This window comes from Diachasma alloeum, unplaced genomic scaffold (genome assembly GCF_001412515.2).
Source record: "Diachasma alloeum isolate Michigan unplaced genomic scaffold, Dall2.0 Dall_scaffold_00304, whole genome shotgun sequence".
NCBI lineage: Eukaryota > Metazoa > Arthropoda > Insecta > Hymenoptera > Braconidae > Diachasma > Diachasma alloeum.
In genome coordinates, this window is record NW_021680443.1 from 22,678 (window position 1) to 46,616 (window position 23,939).

General features: G+C 41.1%; 2 protein-coding genes across 2 annotated transcripts; one reads left to right on the forward strand and one right to left on the reverse strand.

Annotated features, from left to right (window-relative positions):
- Positions 1-7,114: 7,114 nt before the first annotated feature.
- Positions 7,115-8,562, reverse strand: LOC107039695 (cilia- and flagella-associated protein 251-like; the record flags this gene model as incomplete). The annotated part of the gene is made up of 4 exons (XM_015259455.1): positions 8,487-8,562; positions 8,091-8,408; positions 7,523-7,965; positions 7,115-7,359 (listed from the first exon to the last, which is right to left on the reverse strand). Coding segments are annotated over exons 1-4 (1,082 nt in total), but the record flags the coding sequence as incomplete, so codon positions are not given.
- Positions 8,563-19,092: 10,530 nt separating this feature from the next.
- LOC107039696 lies at positions 19,093-19,914 on the forward strand. Its single transcript, XM_015259456.1, has one exon. It carries the CDS (start codon positions 19,093-19,095, stop codon positions 19,912-19,914), a length of 822 nt encoding a protein of 273 aa, XP_015114942.1.
- Positions 19,915-23,939: the final 4,025 nt, after the last annotated feature.

Consider the following 23,939-nt stretch of genomic DNA (forward strand, 5'->3'; position numbering starts at 1 on the left):
AATGATGTTCTCAGGAAAATCGAATATAAAAATGATTTTATACAGTTATATCTGATTGAACTGATAGAATAGTGGTTAATCACTCATATATTTAAAGCTGAAACGAAATAAATATTGAATATTCCATTCTGTGAGAGTCAAAAACGAAATAGTACTTTTTACTTGCTGATGCGATTGTACTATTTCAATGAATATAAAACAAAAAATTTCACTCTTTACAACAACATTCTCACTCACTATACAATTGATAATAGACTAAGAATGAGCTAATCAATTTAAGATAATGAACATCAATTTCTGGCACCCCATTCTAACTGCGGAAAACTATATTTTCGAGCGAAACCCGATAGAAAACTTTATTGAATCAAGACGAGCTTTCTAATATACAGGATGTCCCAGAAGTACATGCTGATCCTGAACCAGCATGTACACGAGGTGATTCTGAGCCGAAAAGTCCTTTTTCACTTTTCGATCAGAAGCACCCCTCCGGAGATATTGGGGTAAATAGGACAGCCAATGACGCTGCAGCGTTAAGCGGCAGTACGTCCGTGTGGCTCCGCGCACCGGTGTGCGTTATTCCCCTTCTAGTCAGCAGGAGGCGGGATAGCGTTTTACGTTCACCCGTGAACGAGAGAGAGAAGGAAAGATATTTCTCTCTCGCTCTCTCACATCTCTCTACAAAAATGTTTTTGCCATTATCTGTTAAACAATTGGGTTTAGGGGATTTTTCCATTGACTATTTTTTGTAGCAAATCCAATTTGCAACAAACTAATCTGATGCAAAAATCACGTAAACCCAATGGTTGATTAAATAATTGCAATAAAGTCTTGAATAATTTTTGGTCATTATTTAAAAAACTATTGGGTTTACATCATTTTTCCATCAGATTATGTTTGAAACATAGTCATCATTCTATCAGTTCAGCGGGGAATTAAGTCGGTAATTTTCGAAATCAATCGGGACCCTTCGGGTCAACAGTCAAGAGTCAGCGAATCACCCGGAAAGGTAGTAGTACGACATAGTCAGTCAGAGTAATCGCTCGGCAGTTCAACAGCCATGTAATAAATTATCAACTCAGTTATTAGTTCAGTTCATCCACTCAGTAGAAATGATATAGAATATCAACATTAGAGTCAAATCAACGTAGATTTAGTGAATTAACAAGTATTATAGTTTCTCAATGGGTTAAGTACATCAGCAGTAAATTAACGAAAGATTAAGTAGGATCAACGGAAGGCGCGTGTCGACGCGTCTCTCAACGTGTACGGTTCCTCACCATTTGAGTTACAGCAATTATCGATAGACATTTATCAACGACATTTAATAGTGACTCAACAGTAAATTATCAATTTAGACAATATATTCATTTAAGAATCTCAACGAACTAAATTTAAGTGACAAGTGTATAATTGTATATAGTATTTAACGACGTTGTTCGATCCCACAATTAAACTGTGATTTTATGAAACAGTGTTAGAATTCATTTTCCGGCCTCACCTCTGATCACACACCCACAACCACCCTAAACCTAGCTCCTCACCAAACAGATTATTTTTGTTGCAAATTCGATTTGCGACAAAAAATAATCAATGGAAAAATCCCCTAAACCCAATTGTTTACCACATAATTGAGAAAGAGCGTGTTTCTTCGGAAAAATTCCGAAAATCACAGCTATCCCCCTTTCGATTTCTGAGGCAATTGTTTAATTGATAATTATCTCAGATACCAAGAGGATTAGGACATTTTGTCAGTAGATCTTTTATCTTGTTAATGAAATTTAACAGAAAAAAGTTTTTCTGACAAAATCTCTTGAAATTCTCGGTTGAGGAGAAATAATAATCAATAACTAAATCTTGTAAACCCATTTGTTTACAAAATAATTGTAAAAGAGTTTTTTTTTACGAAATAATTGAGAAAATTACCCCCGCCCCCTTTCGATTTCTGAGGCGATTGTTTAATTGTTAATTATCTCAGATACCAAGAGGACTAGGAAATTTTGTCAAAAGATCTTTTATCTTGATAATGAAATTTAACAGAAAAAAGTTCTATTGACAAAATCTCTTGAAATTCTCGGTTGAGGAGATAATTAATAATTAATTAATGACCTCGGAAATTCCAAGGGGATGGACGACGATTTTCGGGAAATAATAATCAATAACTAAATCTTGTAAACCCATTTGTTTACAAAATAATTGTAAAAGAGTTTTTTTTTACGAAATAATTGAGAAAATTACCCCCGCCCCCTTTCGATTTCTGAGGCGATTGTTTAATTGTTAATTATCTCAGATACCAAGAGGACTAGGAAATTTTGTCAAAAGATCTTTTATCTTGATAATGAAATTTAACAGAAAAAAGTTCTATTGACAAAATCTCTTGAAATTCTCGGTTGAGGAGATAATTAATAATTAATTAATGACCTCGGAAATTCCAAGGGGATGGCCGACGATTTTCGGGAAATAATAATCAATATCTAAATCTTGTAAACCCATTTGTTTACAAGATAATTGTAAAATAGTTTTTTTTGCGAAATAATTCCGAAAATTAACCCCCGTCCCCCTTTCGATTTCTGAGGCAATTGGTTAATTGATAATTATCTCAGATACCAAGAGGACTAGGAAATTTTGTCGGTAGATCTTTTATCTTGTTAATTAAATTTAACAGAAAAAAGTTCTTCTGACAAAATCTCTTGAAATTCTCGGTTGAGGAGATAATTAATAATTAATTAATCACCTCGGAAATTCCAAGGGGATGGCCGACGATTTTCGGGAAATAATAATCAATAACTAAATCTTGTAAACCCATTTGTTTACAAGATAATTGTAAAAGAGTTTTTTTTTTGCGAAATTATTGATAAAATTACCCCCGTCCCCCTTTTGATTTCTGAGGCGATTGTTTAATTGATAATTATCTCAGATACCAAGAGGACTAGGAAATTTTGTCAATAAATCTTTTATCTTATTAATGAAATTTAACAGAAAAAAGTTCTTCTGACAAAATCTCTTGAAATTCTCGGTTGAGGAGATAATTAATAATTAATTAATCACCTCGGAAATTCCAAGGGGATGGCCGACGATTTTCGGGAAATAATAATCAATAACTAAATCTTGTAAACCCATTTGTTTACAAAATAATTATAAAAGAGTTTTTTTTTACGAAATAATTGATAAAATTACCCCCGTCCCCCTTTCGATTTCTGAGGCGATTGTTTAATTGATAATTATCTCAGATACCAAGAGGACTAGGAAATTTTGTCAATAAATCTTTTATCTTATTAATGAAATTTAACAGAAAAAAGTTCTTCTGACAAAATCTCTTGAAATTCTCGGTTGAGGAGATAATTAATAATTAATTAATCACCTCGGAAATTCCAAGGGGATGGCCGACGATTTTCGGGAAATAATAATCAATATCTAAATCTTGTAAACCCATTTGTTTACAAGATAATTGTAAAACAGTTTTTTTTGCGAAATAATTCCGAAAATTAACCCCATCCTCCGTTCGATTTCTGAGGCGATTGTTTAATTGTTAATTATGTATGTATTTTATTGATAACATTGTATCCCATAGGGGATACAAGGACTAGGAAAAAGCAACTCTGCCAACTTCCTACAAAAACATTACAATGCTTTACCTCTTATTCCTAGTTCCTTATATCTACCGATTAATAAACCGACAGTGATCATGAGTGAATGAGCGAGAGATTGAGAGGGACCTCCATTTCCGGTCTCCACATGAGCTTTCTTCCAAACTGCCTCTACTCCCTCTCCCCTCCCACGGTCGGCGCACCCCCCTTTCTCTCCTCATCCCTCCCATTCCCCAATACACACTGACATTTCACTCACTCTCCTTTCCATACCCTTCCCATTCTATCATCCACTTCTCTCTCGTTCTTTGCTCGTCCAATATTTCAGTCACTCTTTCCCATACATCCCTCCCTCCATCTTCCTCCTCCATACATTCCTCCAGCACATGCATCCACGTCTCCCTCTGCCAACCACACCTCCTACATTTACTGAGTTCTTCCTTCTCCCACTTTCTTTCCCCCCTTAACCCCTCTCCCAACATAAACCTCGCCACCCTGTTCCACCTTTCCTCACCCCAGCTTTTCTCCAGATATCTCGGGATCCCCTCCACTGCCATCCCTTTATATCATGTATTCCCTGCTGACGCGACAATCTTTTCCCATCTCTCCCTTACCTGCCTCTCCCTTTCTATTCTCTCCATTTGATCATAACTCTCCACCTCTTCCCTTTCCCCTACCCTTCCTTCGCCTTCCGCTTCTAGGCCTCTCTCCTCCCTAAACCTTCTCCTTCCCACTTCCCACTTTAAAATACCTCCTTTCTTTTCCCTACTCTCTATCTCTTTCAAACACACCCTCGCCAGATTACTACCCTCCCCCCTCCAGAGCTTCTCGAATTTCCATGCTCTTTTTGCTGCCCTGCTACTCATTTTATCCCTTTTCAACTCCTCCCTTACAAGATACCCTGGAGACGACCTTTTCAGGCCTAACACCCACTTCAGGTATCTCTCCTGCATCCTCTCCATCCCTTCCCATTTTTCCCACCCCCATATCTCCGCCCCGTACCCCATGACCGACCATACCAAGGTATCAAACAGCCAGACTCTCCTCTTCCAGTCCTTTCTAAACCTTCTCTTCCCAATACCCCATACCGGCCCCATCACCCTCCCTGCCTTCGCTATCCTTTCTTCCACCTGTCTTGCCTGTCCGCCCGTACTTTTGAACCAATATTCCAGGTAACAAAATTGCCTTACTTCCTCTATTTCCCCCCCCCCTAACTTCCATACATCTCTCTCATTCTCCCTCTTCGCCTTCTTTCTGAATACCATTACCTTGGACTTATCTACGTTTATCGAAAGATCCTTTTTCCTAATATATTCCCCCATCTGCCCTATCATGATCCTCATTCCTGGCTCGTCCTCCGCTACTAACACCATATCATCCGCGTAGGCTAAAGAAAATATTTTCGTATTTCCCAACTCCACTCCCCCCCTCCACTTGCCCCTCATATATTCCTCCAGATCCGCTAAAAACACATTAAATAATATCGGACTCAATGGACACCCCTGCCTTACACCTCTCGCTGTCCAGAACTTCTCCGAAACTTTCTCTTCCACCCTTACCTTGCTCGCCGTTTCCACATATATTTCCTTTATCCGTTCTATCAGGCCCTTCGCTATCCCCCTCCTTTCCATCGTTTCCCACATCACCCCCCTATTCACCGAATCGAACGCCGCTTTCAAATCCACGAAAAACGCCACTAACTTCCCCATTTCCTTTGTCAGCTGCTTGTTCACCAAGTAATTCAACACGTAGATGTTGTCAATCGTCCCCATCACTTGCCTAAATCCCGTCTGATTGTGCGGTGCTATTTTCTTTTCGCTTACCTCCTTCTCTAACCTCTTTGTTACCACCGCCGCGTAAACTTTATATAGCGTGTGCATTAACGTAACCCCTCTGTATTCCTCTACCTTTCTTCCCTCTCCTTTCTTCACTATCGGCGCTAATAATCCCTCCTTCCACTCCTCCGGCCACCCTTCCCCCCTCCACACCCTATCAGAAATCCTCCATGCTACCCTTTTCATCCCCTCCCCCCCTTCTCTCCATAGTTCATTCTCTATTCCGTCTTCTGCCGCTGCTTTTCCCCCTTTCAATTCCCTTATCGCTCCCTTCGCTTCCTCCTGCGTCAATCCCTCTTCCTCCCACCCTGCACTTTTCCTCCTCTCATGCCCCCTCACCTTGCCCTCTACACCACCAAACAGTCTCATAAAATATAACTTCCATTCCCTCATTTCTATATCTTCATTAATTCCCTTCCACGCCCTCCTCTCTCTCTCTGTTTATTACTTCCCATACGCTGCCTTCCTCTATCGCCTTTTCCACCTCACTCTCGAACTTCGCTATTTCCTCCGCTCTTTTCTCCTCGCAGAGCTTGTTATATCTCCGTTTCTTTTCCCTGTATTCCTCTCTACTCCCTAATCCCTTCCTCGCTCTCCTCAATACCTTTCTCACTTCTTCATATCTCTACACTCCTCGTCCCACCAATCCCCCCACCTTTTTCTCTTCCATTTTATTTTTTCCTCTATTTCTTTCTTAAACTGCTTCACTCTATGCCTTACCTCCTCCAACAATTCATCAACCGCTCCCTCTTCCCTCCACTTCACCCCTTCCAGTCTTCTTCTGAGCTCCCCTCTTTTCTCCCTATCCCAATTCGCGACCTTTATCCTTTTCACACCTGCTTTTCTTTTTTCTTTTTTCTTTTCTCTAGTCTCTTCACCCTTCACTGTCACCACCAATGGATAGTGGTCAGAGTCACACCTCACCCCCACTTCAAACCTCTCTATCCTTTCTCTTCCCTTTTCCTCTGCTAATACATAGTCTATCACTGAACTCATCCCTGCCCTCTCGAACGTGAATTCCCCTTCCTCGTCCCCAGCAAAATTCCCATTCAAAATTGACCATCCCATTTCATCCAATATTCTTACCAGAGCCTTTCCCCCTTTGCATGCTTCCCTCCCATCCATCGAGTTCCTTTTCCTACTCCTCTCTCCTTCCGCCCCCTCTCCCCCACCCCCTTTACAACCTGTCTTCATATTGAAGTCCCCTCCGATGAGCACCAACTCCTCTGTTCGTTCCTCCATTACCGTTTTTACCCGTTCTAACTTAACCTCCTCATCCTCATTCACATATATACCTATCACCCTCCACCTTCTTTCACCCAACCTAACCACTCCTTCTATCCACCCCTCCATCCCTTGCTCTATCGTTTCTACTCCCTCCCATCCCTCCTCACATAGCTCTTTCTTTATCCCCATCATCATACCCCCCATCCATCTCCCCTTTTTTTTATCCCTTTTACCCACTTGCACCTTCCACCTGAAATCCTCAGGTGCTCGCCTCTTTATCCCCTCCCAACCCTCCTTATCCAACCACGTCTCTATCAGAATTACCACGTCCCACTCTTTCATTCTCTTCCAAAAATCTGGATCCTTCTTTTTTATCCCTGCTACATTCCAAAACACCACCTTACTCCTCCCTCCCTTCCTCTTCACGCTCCCCTTATGCTTCCCTTCTGCGTCTTCTACTCTATTTACCTTCCGCTGCCTTCCCCCTCCCCCTCCATGTCCATTACGTCCTCTTGAGTCTCATCCTCCACCTTATTTTTTCTCTTCTCCTCGTCCCAAACTTCTCCCCTTCCATTCCTTAACTTCATCATTTTATCATCCCAAATCCAGAGTCTCCCCTCGATCCACAATCTTCCTTTTCCCACTCCCACTTCCCTTCCCCACCTCAACTCTAAATCCGCCATTCTTTCCAGCTCCCATTGTATCCTCCTCTCCTTGAATGTAAGGTCATGTCCTATCCGTTCCTTTCTCCCCTTCAGCTTTCCCCTACTATCAAAAACTCTTTTTTTTGGTCCTCACTCTTCAGCCCTACTACTATCGACTCCCCCCCCCATCCCTATCTTTACCTCCAAATTTCCTTATCCACTGCACCTCTACCTCTACCTCCAGCACCTCCCTCAACCATTTCTCCACTTCCCCTCTTCCGTCCATTGTGTCTAGCCTCACTCTCCTAATTACAAAATTGCTCTTCCTCTTCTCCCTTTCTGCTTTTTCCTCCCTCCATTCTAACTCCTGGACTCTTTTCTCTATGCTCGCGCCTATGCTTCCACTCCCCTCCCTCCCCCCAATCCCTCCTCTCCTCCCTAACCACTCCTTGACTTTTCTTTCGATCACGTCAACTTTCTCAATCTTTTCTTCTACCCTCTCTAATCTATTTCCCGTTTCCTTTTTCTCCTCCTTTCTTTCCCTCTCCGCCTTCTCCCATTTCTCCTCTGCCTCATTCAATTTTTCCCATATTCTTCCCCGTTCTTCTTCCCATTTCCCTTGCCACATGTCTAAACCCTCCTTCATTCTCTGCATTTCTTCTCTCTCCTCCCTCCCTTCAATTTTCAGATCCTCCAGCGCTGCCATGGTATCCCTGCTGAACCGTTCTAGCAACTTCTCCAGCCTGCTCACTCCCCCCTCCCCCAATTGCCCATTACCCTCCTCCTTTTTCTTTTCTTACTTTCCTCCTCGTCCTCATCGCTTTCCTCTTCCCCCCGCCTCTCTCTGTTCCTATTTTGACCACCGTCCCTCCCTCTTCCTACATTGCTAACCTCTTCTCGTCCCTTATCGAATTCCATATCCTTCGCTACCTGCATCAGATCCTGTATTGATTCGCATCTCATTCCCAACTTCTGTCTCTCTACCTTTTCCCTCAACAACCTCTGTGCCATTGGCAGTGGCCCCCTCTTCTTCTTATTATTAACTTTTCCTACCCCATCACTTGTTTCCCTCTTTTCCCTGCCCTCGCTATCCGTCTCCTCATCACCCCCTCCTGCCCCTGCCGATTCATAATACGTCTCATCCATACTCAGATTCCCTGATGGCGCGCCTACCCCCTCCCCCGCCACCTCCTCACCTTCGACCCTCTTCTCCTCCCGCAACACCTGATCCACCTTATCCTCACCGGATAACGTGTATTTAAAGTAACTCATCACACCGACTCTCCCTCCCTTACCCACCTATCTATCTCCTCTGCTTCCTCTTTCTCTCACTTTCGCTTTCACGTCACCACCTGAACAACTCCCTTTCTCTCTCCCCCCCCCCTTTTGCCACCTACCACCAAACCTTGCCCTTTTACCAGGGGTACCAGCCCTTTTACCTACTCAGCCCTACTTCCTATCTTGCACAATCCTACTGCGCTGCCCCTTTTTCACCCTCCGCTTTTTCACAATACCCTGCTGTTGACCCAGATCTTGCCCACACTCACAGCTAACTTCCAATGCACGTGCCCACCCTTTCACGCCACTCTCACACAATTCCTTCCACCAGATCACAACCCTTCATCCACCAATCACTCCGCCCACTCTCCCTCCCCTCCTCCTCCCATTCCAACCCTCCTCCCAACTATAACCCTTGCGAATTTGCAAAAAAACCGTCGCATCCGCGAAACCACCACTTGCTCCTCGCAGACCGGAAACGGAAGTCCTAATTGTTAATTATCTCAGATACCAAGAGGATTAGGAAATTTTGTGAATAAATCTTTTATCTTGATAATGAAATTTAACAGAATAAAGTTCTTTTGACAAAATCCCTTAAAATTCTCAGTTGAAGAGATAATTAACAATTAATTAATGGCCCCAAAAATGCGAAGGGGATGGCCCACGATTTTCGGGAAATCCCGAGTTACGAAAAGTTTTTTACCATTATCTGTTCAACAATTGGGTTTAGGGGATGTTTCCATTGATTATTTTTTGTCGCAAATCGAATTTGCAACAAAAATAATCTGTTTGGTGAGGAATTAGATTTAAGGTGGATTGGGAGGTTAGAGGATCGTCGGTGTGAAAATAATTGTTGAGAGTCTTGACCTAGTATGAACGTTAATTTATTCTCGGGTTTAAACCACGCTCTGTCAAATTTACAAAACACCTTGTCACTTGTTGATCGTACTGAATTAATTTAATTGTCTATAGTTTTAGCACTGTTGAGTCACTGGTTGAATGGCCAATAAATAACGTGAATTTCTCTTTACTGAATTTCTATCGCCGAGCTAATAGACGTTAATGTACTGAACGTGTCTAATCTCTGCGCGTTACTCGAATACGGAGTTGAACTCTAATCAAAACGGACTATATGGCCGATGGTTTGATACTGACTCGCGTTGATTTACGGTGACTCTACTAGACCTGAGCGTTGACCCGGAAAAGACCGATGATTTTCGTAATTGGCCGAGCTGATCGATCTTGGTCTTGGAGTTGTTGGGTTACGTTTCAAACACCCCGGGGGCATTCAACATCAGGGTTGTTGAATTACTGGTTGTCGTTCTGTTGGTCTTCTTCGTCCTCTAGTTGATCTTCTTCTGGAGCTCCCAATCGTCCCGATGAACTCGTATCTGTCTAAACATCTTGCCGATGTCGGTGTCAAACACGAGTCTGTGCTTTCTCATCCATGTCACGACGTGCATGGCGTTGATCTGCAATTTACCACCAGGATATAATATATCATTGAGTGACATACCTGATGAGCTGGGACTGGAACCGTTGAAAACGACTCTCAGCTTTGTAGTGATGGCCTCTTCTCTCAGAACCCCGTGGTGTGGCAGATAATAAGCTGGGGAAGATCCTGGAGAATCGGGTGCTCTCTGCATATGTCCCAAAGCCTCGTACTCGTTGATGAACTTCTAGTAGAGCTGGGCATATGCCTGATTGTTGTTGAGTTTGCTGACTGTTGATCTGAGCTGTCGTGAAGCCTTGAATGTTGACTCCCCGAGCGCTTCTGTGTCCTTGTGAGGTGCAGTTGATGTACTAATTTCTCAGAGATAAATGACACCTCTGATCCTTGATCAATTAGTACTCTGGCTGGTGTGAACTTTGCTAGTTGGTAACTTCGTGGTAGCTGTTGATTTCTCTGAAGCACACGAAGGGCTGAAACAAAAAACTCATTTTGTGTTATTATTACCCAGAATAATCTCGCTCCGTTGAGTTTTCTTGTTGACAGGACTGGTCCCGGGGGCGTCGGCAGTCTTTTGAATCTGTCAATTGCCCTGTTGATTGTCGCTGTTACTGCTAGAACCCGAGCCATCGAGCTGTACCTAGTGAGTAGCTCAGCAGGTTCGTTGACTTTTGCTGCAACTGGATGTGCTCGTGCTGGTGGATCTCTTTGGGGATTTTACTGTGTTGCATGAAGCTCTGATCCTGCGTTGATTCCTCTGCCGCAGGCTTCGACGAATCCGACGAATTCCTTCAGACTGGGGAAATCCTTGAAGTCTCCCAGTTTCAATTTCCACTGCTTGAGGATTTCTGCATCTAATGATCTCCTCAGCAGATGGGCGATCATCTGTTCCATCAAGTTCGCTTCTGAGAGACCAACTACCTCTCGTAGCTGGTCTAGTGACTCGACTGCTGTATCTGTGTTGTGGTTGAGTTTCTCCTGAGTTGCCTTGGTGATTTTTGGTAGCTCCAGTATTCGATTGAACAGGTACTGAGCCACCAATCTTGGATCATCGTATTTCGCCTTGAGCCTTTGCCAAGCCTTTTCATAATTCTGGTCGTTGATGTCTGATGTTGATATGAGAGTAGCTGGAGGTCCTCTGAGGCTGCTCTTGAGCCTAATCAACTTCTCCACTAGTGCGATTATTGATTTGCTACCGACCAGCGCGGTGAAGAGTTCTCTGAATTCCTTCCACTGGGATGGTGTGCCGTCGAAAGCCTTCAAATCCAGACGTTTGAGCTTCTCTGGGTGTTCTTGGCCTGGTGAATTACTTGCTGGTTGAGTTTTCTTTGACAGCCGACCCTTCAGCTTACTGATGAGCTTTATACTTTGCTCCTTTGTGACAGCTGTCTGTTCGAAGATTCCTTCAGTCAAATAGGGATGATCGTGAGGTAGATATTCGATTATGCTTCCCTGCTGCGAGAGAAACTCTGCCCAGTAGGTCTCAAGGATTTCTTTCAACCATTGGGTCAACCATTGAGTTTACGTGATTTTTGCATGAGATTAGTTTGTTGCAAATTGGATTTGCTACAAAAAATAATCAATGGAAAAATCCCCTAAACCCAATTGTTTAACAGATAATGGCAAAAACATTTTCGTAGAGAGATGTGAGAGCGAGAGAGAAATATCTTTCCTTCTCTCTCTCGCTCACGGGTGAACGTGAAACGCTATCCCGCCTCCTGCTGACTAGTAGGGGAATCACGCACGCCGGCGCGCGGAGCCACACGGACGTACTGCCGCTTAATGCTGCAGCGTCATTGGCTATCCTATTTACCCCAATATCTCCGGAGGGGTGCTTCTGATCGAAAAGTGGAAAAGGACTTTTCGGCTCAGAATCACCCCCTGTACATGTTGGTTCAGGATCAGCATGTACTTCTGGGACACCCTGTATATCCGAAAAATAATGGAGGGAAATCAAATATATCTGTAACCATTATGGCTTAGAATTTTCAAATTTTCATCATTGTTTTCAAAATAATTATATCATTTTTTGCGGCACAGACGGACTATCTTATATTTCCCATGACTGTTAATCCTTCACGTACGGGGTCGATGACATGCATCGACCCATGAAAATATGAATGACTCTCTTTAAAATTGATTATTTCCAAAACTATGGAATTTAAGTCAATCAAATGAATAACAACGAAAAAAGCTACTGTAGCTTCAATTACAGTTCAATTAAAAAAAGCCTACTTTAGCTTCAATTACATATTGGTTTCCTAATTTTCCGTTGATTAGAAGTCATTACATTTTACTCGTATCGAACGTACTCCACGCTTGGATACAAAAGGGCCCCGTCCGTGAGGGGGTAAAATGATCAGAGAGGCTAATATAACAATAGGCACGATTTTTGTTTCATTTTTCAATTCAACAGTGACCATGAAATGACGAATTTATGGAAATTTTATATAAATTTGTCGTTAGGCGTGAGAACAAGCTCGAGAACCATAAAGTTCCAATTATTCGAACGAATAACGAATATTCGAATTTTGAACCTTAAGTCTTAAAATGATCCAGGTGACTCTCAGATTTTGATCCTTGTGACCTGAAGGATTAAGGACAGAAAAAGGGTCAAAAAGATTCAACAACGGTCAGAACTCAAAGAACACTTTTATTTAATGTATTCGCAATGGCGTAAAGAAGTGAAATGAAGCAATGACGACGGCGTTGCTAACCTACGCTCACGCTACGCCATGTAGGAACGAACAACCAACCCAGTTGGTAAAATAGAAGTAGGCAAATTTCAAATCCGACATGCCCCTAAAATTCGAAATTTGAGATTTTGATTCTTATATTCAGACTCTTGCACTTTGACCCTTATGACTTAGATTTTGATCCATGTGACCCTTACATTCCGAACATCAGATTTTGACGCTCATATTCAGACCCTTAAATTTTGAGACTAATATGATGATACTTGTGACTCTTAAATTTAGAACCTTAGATTTTGATCCTTATTTTCAGACACTTATTTCTTGACTTTTATATTTAGATTTTTATGACCCTTCTGACCTTTGAATTCTGAACCTTCCAATTTTGACCCTTACACCCAAACGTTTGTATTTTGACCCTTACGATTTTCATATTTTGTCCCTTGTGACCCTTAAATTCTGAATCTTAAATTTTGACCCTCATATTCAGATCGTTGTATTTTGACCCTTATATTTTGACCCGTATACACAGAAAACGCTGTGCAGATTATCTGCAAACTTATCCGGATAATCTGCATAGTTATGCGGGATTCACACATAAGCCGAAGTCACTCTCTTATGTGCAAATCATGCATAAATAGTGCGTGAATCATGCATAGTTATGTGGATTATCCGCATAACTATGCATGAAATACACAATTTTTATGGGGATTATCTGCACATCTATGCGTACTTTCCGCACAGATTTGGCATGATTTACACATAACGGCCAAATTTTGATGAGGATACGTCTATGTTTTCTATGAGGAGTCGTTTTGTGAAATTGAGCTTACAGGTTTAGATTTTTCTATAAAATTCAAGGGACTTCAGGGAGTTTCTAGAAATTTCGAGAGAATTCAAGGAGTTTCTAGAAAATCCTAAAATGTTCAAGAAATTTTTAGAAAATTCAAGAAAATGCATGGAGTTTCTAGAAATTCCGAGGGAATCATGAAATTTTTAGAAAATTCGAGGAAATTTAAAGAATTTCTAGAAATTTCGGTGGAATTTTAGGAGTTTCTAAAAATTCCGAGGAAATTGAGAAACTTCTACAAATTTCGAGGAAATTCAGGGATTCTTAGAAAATTTTAGGGAATGCAAGGAGTTTTTAGAAATTTCGAGAAAATTTAAGGAGTTTCTAGAAAATTCAAGGAAATGCAAGAAGATTCTAGAAATTTCGAGAAAAATCAGGGAGTTTCTGGAAATTTTAAGTGAATTCAAGGAGTTTCTAAAAACTCTGAAGAAATTCCCGGAATTGCTAAAAAATTGAATAAAATTCTTAGGTGTTCTGGAAATTTGAATAAAATTTGAGTTTTCCAAAATAATCGAGGAATTTCTGAAGTTTTAAACAACATTCAGAAAAAAATTTTTTAAGGGGAGACCGCGGTGAAATTTGAATGTCTCGACTCGGCCTCAACAGCCATTGGATGACTTTTGATATATGAAGGGATATATAAAAAAGTGAGAAAAATTTCGGACTCGAACCGTTTTGCCCCGTATATTTACCAAAAACGTCATTTTTCACGTTTTTAGCTTAAAAAGGCTCCTTGGACCACAGTTTTCATCCGATTACAACTTTTTTTTTTTTAATGTTCGTTATACTCCAACGAAAAAACCCAAGTATTCGTTTTACTTTATATTTATTAGATGATGAGAAAATGTGTTTTTTTACTTTTTATTTCTTTTCCTCTTTTTAGCAAATGCTAAAATTCGTTGTTTTCCCCCTATTTTTTTTTGTTATAATATTTCGATTACGTATGATTACAACGTGGAATAACGAAAAACAACTAGTTTTAGCATTTGCTAAAAAGAGGAAAAAAAATAGAAACTAAAAAAATCATTTTCTCATTATCTGATAAATATAATGCAAAACGGATTCTTGGGTTTTTTCGTTGGAGTATAGTAAACATTAAAAAAAAAAAAGTTGAAATCGGATGAAAACTGTGGTACAAGGGGCATTTCTAAGCTAAAAACGTGAAAAACGACGTTTTTGATGGATATACGAAGAAAATGAATTCTTACTTTTTCAAGTTTCATCAAAGTTCTCATTTAAACCGTTAAAATGCAAGAGAGAAATAACTCTCATACCACTCAGGAGAAAAAAATTAGCGAAAAAATCCCCGTAATTGACTTTTTTTACCTTGCGTTTTTATGTGGAACTGCATCAATAGAATATTTTCTATTTAACAATTCAAAAGAACTGTCTAGCAAATTTGCGAGGATTTTCTACCAAATTTTTTCATGCGTACTTATTTTCTTCAACTTATTTACCTTTTATAGGGGAGCCTGAGACAAACTGAAACTTAGCTACCCACAGCGTGATGAAGAGTCGAAACCAATACAACAAACAGCGCTTTTTCACTTTCCTCTACTGTTCTATTATGTCCCATTATCCCCTTAAATTATTGATTTAGAATTTACAATTTTTTTTGCTTTCTCTATGAAATTCCGAATTGTTAAAGTCGCAATTCGTTAAAGTTTCGATGAGTACTGGCTTTTTTTTCTGCGGAACTCTTATGGGCGGAACATGCATAAATAGTGCAGATAATCTGCAATTGGTTACTAGCAGATTTCATGCATACTTTATGCATATTTCATGCATAACTATGCAGACTTTACACATAGTGGGAGGTTCGCGGAGCTTATGTGTAAAACCTGCATAAGATTGCAGATAATCTGCACAACGTTTTCTGTGTGTATGTTGTGTAACATGATAAAAATCATGTATTGTTCCTCGCCTGAACTAACCGCGGATCATGGGGGGAAAATTAGTATTTTGACACCAGCTAGGAGTCGGATCACCCAGAGCCACAATTGTCAGTTTACTCATTTCTTATATTCATTCTTTCTTTTATTATTTTCTCAAATTCTGTCGATCGCGCTCACCGTGGGTTACGAGTGAGCTTTGCGACGAGGGGAGTGGAGCGGAGCATCGGGAATGGCTACAAGTCGGCGCTACAGCAGATGAGTAGCACACCGACGAGCACGCACATACCGAGTCTGGGAGACTCACACCACGAAGCACGCGAGAGACGATCGACGCACACCAGCAGGCATCTCAGGCCTCTACGTGCGAACCCCCACCACCTCACCGATAGATCTGTGGCGCAAGGCCGCCCAGTAAAAACTCATGTTGCAACATTGAGGGAGCATCGGATTATGTTGGCTTCTGCACCGTTCAACGCGGATCACATCCACCGACCGCGCGGCGCAAGTCTCAGTTCTCTGGGACTCAGGAATTGGGAATTATGACAATTTTAAAATTCCCAATTCAAAATCATATAATAACGCAAATTCTCCGCGCTTCATCGCGTGATCGGGGTGGGAGTAGAAAAGATTTTGAGGTTCCTCGGGGCGATGTACGGCTCCGACGGACACTCTTCGCTGGGGTTCAGCCAGATTGAGTCGCTCTGCGCAATTAAAGTTTTAGTACGTTCTTTGAGCTTCTTTAAATTGTTAAAACAATTATTACTTTGTTGTACCCGGATTTTCTTCCGGCCTACCTCGAGACGTCGCTGTCACTAAGAGGGTCCAGACGACCTTCCTGGAGCATTTCTCACGCAATTACGGTGAGCGTCGAATTACATTGTGAGTGCACGCGTGATTCGCGTAGTAAATTTACTCCGGCGTCCATTTTGGGACCGTTTGAGACTTCATTCGAGTCTGCTTGTGACGCGGCACTCAGTAGCCTTCAGCTACTTAATTATTTGATTAGTCTTATAATTTTGATTCTTTGTTGTTCATTATTATTACGGACATTTGCTGTGTGGGGAAAAATTGGTCATTACTCATTTATTGTGTTAATCTTCCCCAATAATTTTTCGTGTCATGGCTCTCGCGTGATCCTCGCGTCCTAGCGTCTACCACGCACCTTCGAAACTATTATTATTTCTTTCGTTGGTTATTATCAATAATTGAATTATATAATTTTTTTTTATTAAGCTCACTTAAGGTCAAGATTGAACCTGGTTTGTTCAATTAATCACTGAAGCAAGATTGCTTCCTTTTGAGTTAATTTGGTTTGTGTAGCGTCTTTGCTTGCGGGAGTCCTCTCCCGCACTTGTACAAAAAATTCTACGTTGACTATCGTATGGACGAGTAAAACGTGCCTACCGTAACTCCTGGATTGAAATATATATTTTTTTGTTACTTTCTAAAATTTACATAGTGTTGAGTTACGCTCATTGTAGCCTTTTTCCACACGCCTCCGCGGTTATCTGAGCTAGTCGTGGAACGCGTCTCAACTGTATGACCTTGTTCTTTGGCGGTTGAAAGGACTGGCGCCCTTTTTGGTATTTTGTCTCTTCTCGTTTATCCCCGTCATTCTAATTTCGGATGGAGAGCGTCCAAAGGGTCGCTAAAAGTTCGTGGAGAACCACGCATCTGAATCCCGCAGATGCGCTTGGAAAAATACCTCACAGTTGATACTTATATTTTGACAGGGGTGACCCCTGTGACCCTCAAATTTTGATCCTTAGTTTTTGACCCTTACATTCAGATCCTTATATTTTAACCCTTACATTTTGATACTCATAATTTGACCCTTAGATTTTGATCCTTAGATTTTGACCTTTATATTCAGACCTTTATATATCGCGTGAGTTGTGCCAAAAAGTCGTATAGACTTTTTTTTAGATTTTCCTGAAACTTTTAGCCAAAAGGTCGTATGTAAGCATTTTTCCGCGACGGCGGACGCAAAGTGCGCATTTCCCTCCGGCGTTATGGGAAGGAAATCTGACTTTGCGCCTACGCTGTGACAGAAAATAACGTTCTGACTACGGGAGGTGAAATAAAGGACCCTTACGCACGCGCTTACCACCCTCGCCTTCGGTGCGGGTGGTAATTCTGCACGTGGGCACGACTTCTTCAATTTTTCTCCCTAGGTATGAAATATCCTATTCCGGAGAATAGGATATCTTCACGTTTCAGATGATTTCGACACATCTGAGCCCAACTTTTCGAGACAATTTTTGTTCAAGGGGGATTTTCTAATTTTTTAAAAATTCGGACCAAATACAAGGGTCAAAATCTAAGGTGTCGAATTTTAGGATCACAAAGGTCAAATCAAATGGTCTTAAGGGTCAAAATACAAGGGTCACATCATAAGGGTCCGAATATAAGGGTCAAAATCTACGGTTAGGAATTTAAGGGTCACAAGCGTCTGAATATAAGGATCAAAATCGAAGGTTTCGAATTCAAGGGTCACTACGATTAAAATCTACGAGTTTATAAAGGTCTAAATAGAAGGGTCACATCTGAATATGAGGGTCTCAATCTAAGGTTCGAAATTTAAGGGTCACAAGGGTCAAAATGTAAGCGTCGTAAGCGTCAAAATATAAGGGTCAAAATCTACGATTCAAAATTTAAGGGTCACAAGGATCACAATATGAGTGCCAAAATATACGGGTGAAAGTCTCAATATCAGGGTCCACATCTAGGGTCCAAAATCTAAGGGTCAAAATATAAGGGTCATAAAGGTCACAATGTAAGGTTTCGAATTTGAGAACCATAGGGGTCAGAAATTAAGGGTCTGAATATGAGGATCGAACTATAAGGTTCACACTTTAAGGGTCATCAAAGGAAAAAACTAAAGGTCAAAATATAAAGGTCAAAATTTAAGGGTGAAAATTAATGGTTTGTTAAATTAGTAACTCAATAAACCATTAATTGAGTTATTGAGCAAATTCGTATGTCGATAAATTAATTAATGAATCAATTTATCGATTGATTAGTATAGTTTCACATAAGACTCTAAATTGGTATTGTATTTTCGATCTTTATCGCTGTATCGATCTTACATTGGCAATGGGTCTTACACCTCACCGAACTTAAACCGACCTAAAGATCTTCAAATCAGACCCGTTTTCGATCTTGAAGTTTGTAACGGAATTTTCCATCTGGGCTTGGCAAAATTACGTGAACTTACCCATTCCCTTTGGATTAAATAAAATAAAACGAATTGATGTACGCCAGCCATCCTTTGTCTCCGGGGAACGACAAACCAGACAAATCTTCGAAGCGGATGCTCGAGAGGAAAACGACACCCAAAACGAATTCTTAAAAATTTCTTGACCTAATCCAAACATCCTGCATCCTGCATCAGGAGTGATTCGTGCTCGCAAAGGATCCCAAGGATGACATCGCAGACCACATCACCAAGGCCAAGGACGTGGCTCACCGACCAAAGGCTCTGGGTGAGACAGTTTCAGACAACATGATTATTACAAAAATACTGTTGACACTGCCACCGACCCTAAATTACTTCTGTTCAGCCTGGGATCAACAGCCTCTGGTGAGAGGACTCTCAATAACATCACCTCATGACTGATAGCTGAGGAGATCAGGATGAAACATCAGGATGCTCAAGCAGGTTCCAGTGGATTGATATCGAGGGCTAAAGGTGTCAAAGGTGGAGCACTCGCAGCCAAGGGCGAGAATTCTAAGGATCAGAGGAAATCTGGCAAAGGAAAAGGATCAGGTCACCCCAAAAGGTCTGGCGAGGGCAATGACTGTCACAAAGAAGGACACTGGGAGTACGAGTGTCGCGAAAAGCTCAAGGACCTGTCAAAAAGGTATGAAGACGGAAAAAAAGGCTGGAATGCTCGGGGTGGGGCTCTGATGACGCACCTACTGGCCTCGATACAGACATCGGAGAGTCCTACAGAGAACTGGTATCTAGGCTCAGCAGCTTCGAGCCACATGTCATCAAGGAGAGACTGGTTTGCCAATCTGAAGTATTTAAACAACCCAGAGAGGATTGTCATTGGTGATGGAAAGGTCATAACAGGGGTAGGACGAGATAATATCAATATTTTGGCCTACAATGGTGAAAAGTGGGTGGAAAAACATATCCAGAACACACTATACGTCCCTGAACTAAAGTTCAATCTGTTCTCAACCGCAGCAGCTACAGACGAAGGTCTCGAACATGGAGCAGCCAACAAAAGTGCTTGGTTTAAGAAAAATGGTCAGGTCGTAGCACTGGGTATACGAAAGAGAATGTCGTGGAAAATGAAATTACAGATACTAACCCCACAGAAAGCAATGACAACAGTGAGGAATGCTCAGGAGCAGGCTCTGATATCACCCCTGAAGACATGGCACGAGAGACTGGCGCACCAAAACTTTCAACACATCCAACGTCAAGGAGTAAGACCAAGAGAGTAGGTGAAATTATACACAGTGAAGTCTGTGGGAAGGTGGAAACGAAATCACTCGGAAAGGCCGAGTATTTCCTCCTTTTTAAAGATGACTACTCACATTACAGAGAAGTGTACTTCATGAAGACGAAAAATGAAGTCCCTAGTCACCTTCAGCACTTATGATCAGAATGGAGAAGGAAACAAATGAGAAGATCAACATTCGGCGAACCGACAACGGACTGAAGTTCGTGAATGCCACCCTGAAGAGTATCCTCGAGAAAAATAGCATTAAATATCAGAAATCGGTGCCATATGTCCCAGAGCAAAATGGGAAAATCGAACGAGAGCACAGAACTGTGGTCGAGGCAGCCAGGACGATGATGGTTGCAGCGAATCTCCCGAAATACCTCTGGGCAGAGGCAGTCAACGCTGCAGTGTTCATCATCAACAGAATAGGGACCAGCAGTCAGAAGGGAAAGACTCCATATGAGCTGTGGCATCAGAAACCAGAACTAAAAATATTCAGGAAGATAGGTAGTGAGGTGTTCATACACGTCCCCAAACAGAAACGAAAGGGGAAATTTGAGTGGAGAGCCATAAAAGGAACAGTGGTGCAGGATTGCCAGATTTTGGCGGTTTATAGCCAAAACCTGTACAATTTTAAATGGGGTGACGTCACGATCTGGTAACACTGCAGTGGTGGGCTACGATGAAGAGGTTAAAGGCTATAGAGCATGGATACCAGAGCTGAAAAAGGTTGAGGTTCGCTGTCATGTGATTTTTGATGAGGACAGAGTTATAACAGACATAGAACCCCTTGCTGAACGAATAAAATGGGGTTGGCCAGAGGAAGAAGGCTCTGATGGAAGAAACCTTGGGTCAAGTGGTCCTGATGAAAAAGAAGACCTGGTGGAAGATCAGGAGTCCAACAGGAAAGAATCAGAGAGCTCTGAGGAAGACGAAGAATTCCTAGATGTCATACCAGAAGAAGGAGACTCCATTACCCGTACACTACAGGAGTTTGAAGAGCCTCCAGGGGATAATCAACCTGTGGAAAACACCATCAATCGCAGGAGCATTTATATTGAGTATTCAACATTCCCCGATCACCAACAGGAACCGGTAACGGATGAGTCAGTACTGATGGCGCTGATGTCGTAACAACAAGAGCCACTCACATTCAAGGACGCCGAGCAAAGTCAACAAAGAGCACACTGGAGAAGAGCCATGACTGAGAAGATGGATGCTCTTAATAAGAACCAGACCTGGACAATGGTGCAGAAACGGAGGAAAGCAAACATCCTAAATAACCGTTGGATATACAAGCTCAAATACAGACCTGATGGATCAATTGATAGGTATCGGGCCAGACTCGTGAGACGTACAGTCCAGTGGCGAGAACTGAATCCATTAGGATGTGTCTAGCACTCATGGCTGCTGGAAAAATGCAGGCGAGGCAGTTCGATGTGAAAACTGCATTCCTCTACGAAAGTCTTCATGAGGATGTGTACATGAAGCAACCCGAGAGCTACGACGATGCATCAGACCGAGTGTGCAAGCTAAAAAGGGGTCTCTATGGCCTGAAACAAATCCCAGATGCTGGAACGAGAAATTCACTAATGGCCTGACTAGATTCAACCTCACAGCGACACAGACAGACCCCTGTGTATTTATAAGTGGGAACAGAGACTTGATTGACTGGTGATCTTGAAGGATTCAGGAAAGATCAACAAACTCATCAAGGACCTCAGCAAGGAGCTCGAGATCAAAGTAAGCCCCTTGAACACGTTCTTGGAGATCCAATTCGAGAAAATGAGAGATGGATCAACATTGGCATATCAGAAACTGTACACTCAGGAGTTCCTGAAGAGATTCAATGTGGAGGAGGCGAATCCAGTGGCGATACCTGCCGATAACCACCAGGATATGAGCCAGCACGTGCCTACAGGGAAGCGGTAGGAAGTTTACTCATCCTAGCACTCATGACGACGCCAGATATCAGCCATGCAGTCAATACAGTGAGTCAATACTGTTCAAACCCCCAAAAGGCCCACTGGAACGCTGTTAAACGTATCTTGAAGTATCTCAAGGGCACAACTGATTATGGGATAAGGCTAGCCTCCGGAGGAAACATGGAACAGACAACAGCCTTCAGTGATGCAGATTACGCTGGTGACACCAAGACAAGGCGATCAACAACTGGGTATCTCGGGAAGCTGGAGAACACCCCACTCATCTGAGCATCCAAAAGATAGAAGGCAGTGACTCTCTCCACCACAGAAGCAGAATTCACAGCCGCCTGTACGGCATCTCTGGAGATTATCTAGTCCAGAAAAATGTTGAGCGAACTGTCGAAAACCAGTATGAAGAGAGCAACACTACGTGTGGACAATCAGGCAGCAATTTGCTGGAAAAAGAATGGCCTCTATGAGCCCAAGGCTAAACACGTGGATACAAAGCTGAAATTCATCTGCGAGAAGTATCGTGAACAGCTGTTTGATGGTGAATACATTAAAACCGAGGACCAGGAAACCGATATCTTCACCAAGGCTCTTCCGAGGATGACATTCGAGAAGCTGAGGGAGATGCTGAAAGTGACTAAAAATTATTGAGGACTGTAAAGTAAAATGTTAGTGGGAGTGTTGTGAAATAAACATTTTCTTTATTACCGACACGTTAGTAGAATACCGACTTGATAACTCTCCGAGTTATCGAGTGTTTTTCTAACCTCATTTTTATCTACAGTTCTGTGTCATTAAAAAAACACGTTGAAGTGAAAGTATGTAACAATATACTACGAAACTTAATTATCTGTTTCTCATTTAACCATCCTAGTTCCTCATAAAAACATTAAAAAAAACAATCGTAAAACCTCAAATTGATGCTGAGGTATGGTGGATATATTCTTGAGAAAATAACAGATGATTGAATATGATAACCCTCCATATGGAGCACTAGGCTCGAAAACAATTTTTCAAAAAAATATTCGCAAATAATTTCCAACTAATCCGACATTTATATCATTCAAAATTAATTCTCAACAAAAATATTCACAAGAAAAACAAGTGGGGAATTGCTCTGGTATCGGATATAGTATAGCTTTCTTTGCTAATAAATTAGCAATATGCTTCCGAATGGTCACTTTATGTATTATTTTCCTTATCATATGTAATTCATATTTTATTTCGTTTCATTGAATTGCATAATTTTCTGCCCAATTCATTGTGTTGAATTTTCTACTTACGTAAATTCTGCTATAATTTTTTTTTACCAGTTTTTGTAATGGCGACAATGATTATGAAGTCTTCTTAGAACAAAATAATAATACAGAAAACGCCATTGTTCAAAATCAACACCTGTTCTCTTTTGTATTTTCTGTCTGGGTTTTTTGAAGAGAACATGGGTTATGAGCCCCAGATAACTAAAATCTCAGAGATTTAAAACTGATATTTTAGTTGCTCATAACAGGTTTGCATGAATTCTATTTTCTAGAAATATATTTTCTCAATATTATTATACATGTATTCATTTCTCCTATTTATTCAACTGATGTGAAGTCAGAATAATTCTCATTAATAATAATGAAATCAATTTGAATCTTCTTCCGATAAAATAATTAATGCGAGGGTTTAAAAAAAAAATTTCGAGTGAATTTCATTGAAAATATTATATCTATACACAACTGGATGGATTCGAACCATCACATCTGAAGAAATCATCAAAAACGTAACTTTGAAGGAAAAATTGATGAAAACTTCAAAATTTCAAAAAATCATATTAATGAAGGCAGTTATCATAACCATCTTTTAACTTAGAATTACTGGCATCGAAAGGAACATTTTGAGCTATTATTGAATCCATTTGAAGCCTGATCTACAAAGACATCGATGAAATTAAAAAAAAAAAGCGAATTTTCAGAAAAATTGGAATAACGATTATTGCTATCACCTTCATGTTCGAACTCGGTCAAGGGGACATGGAAACAAATTTTTTCAGCCGTCATTCAATTCATTCCGAACGTTTTTTTTAATTATCGTAAAAAAATAATTT

Coding starts and splice junctions, on each gene's coding strand:
- LOC107039696 (XM_015259456.1), top strand. CDS start 19,093: ATGAAACATCAGGATGCTCAAGCAGGTTCCAGTGGATTGATATCGAGG.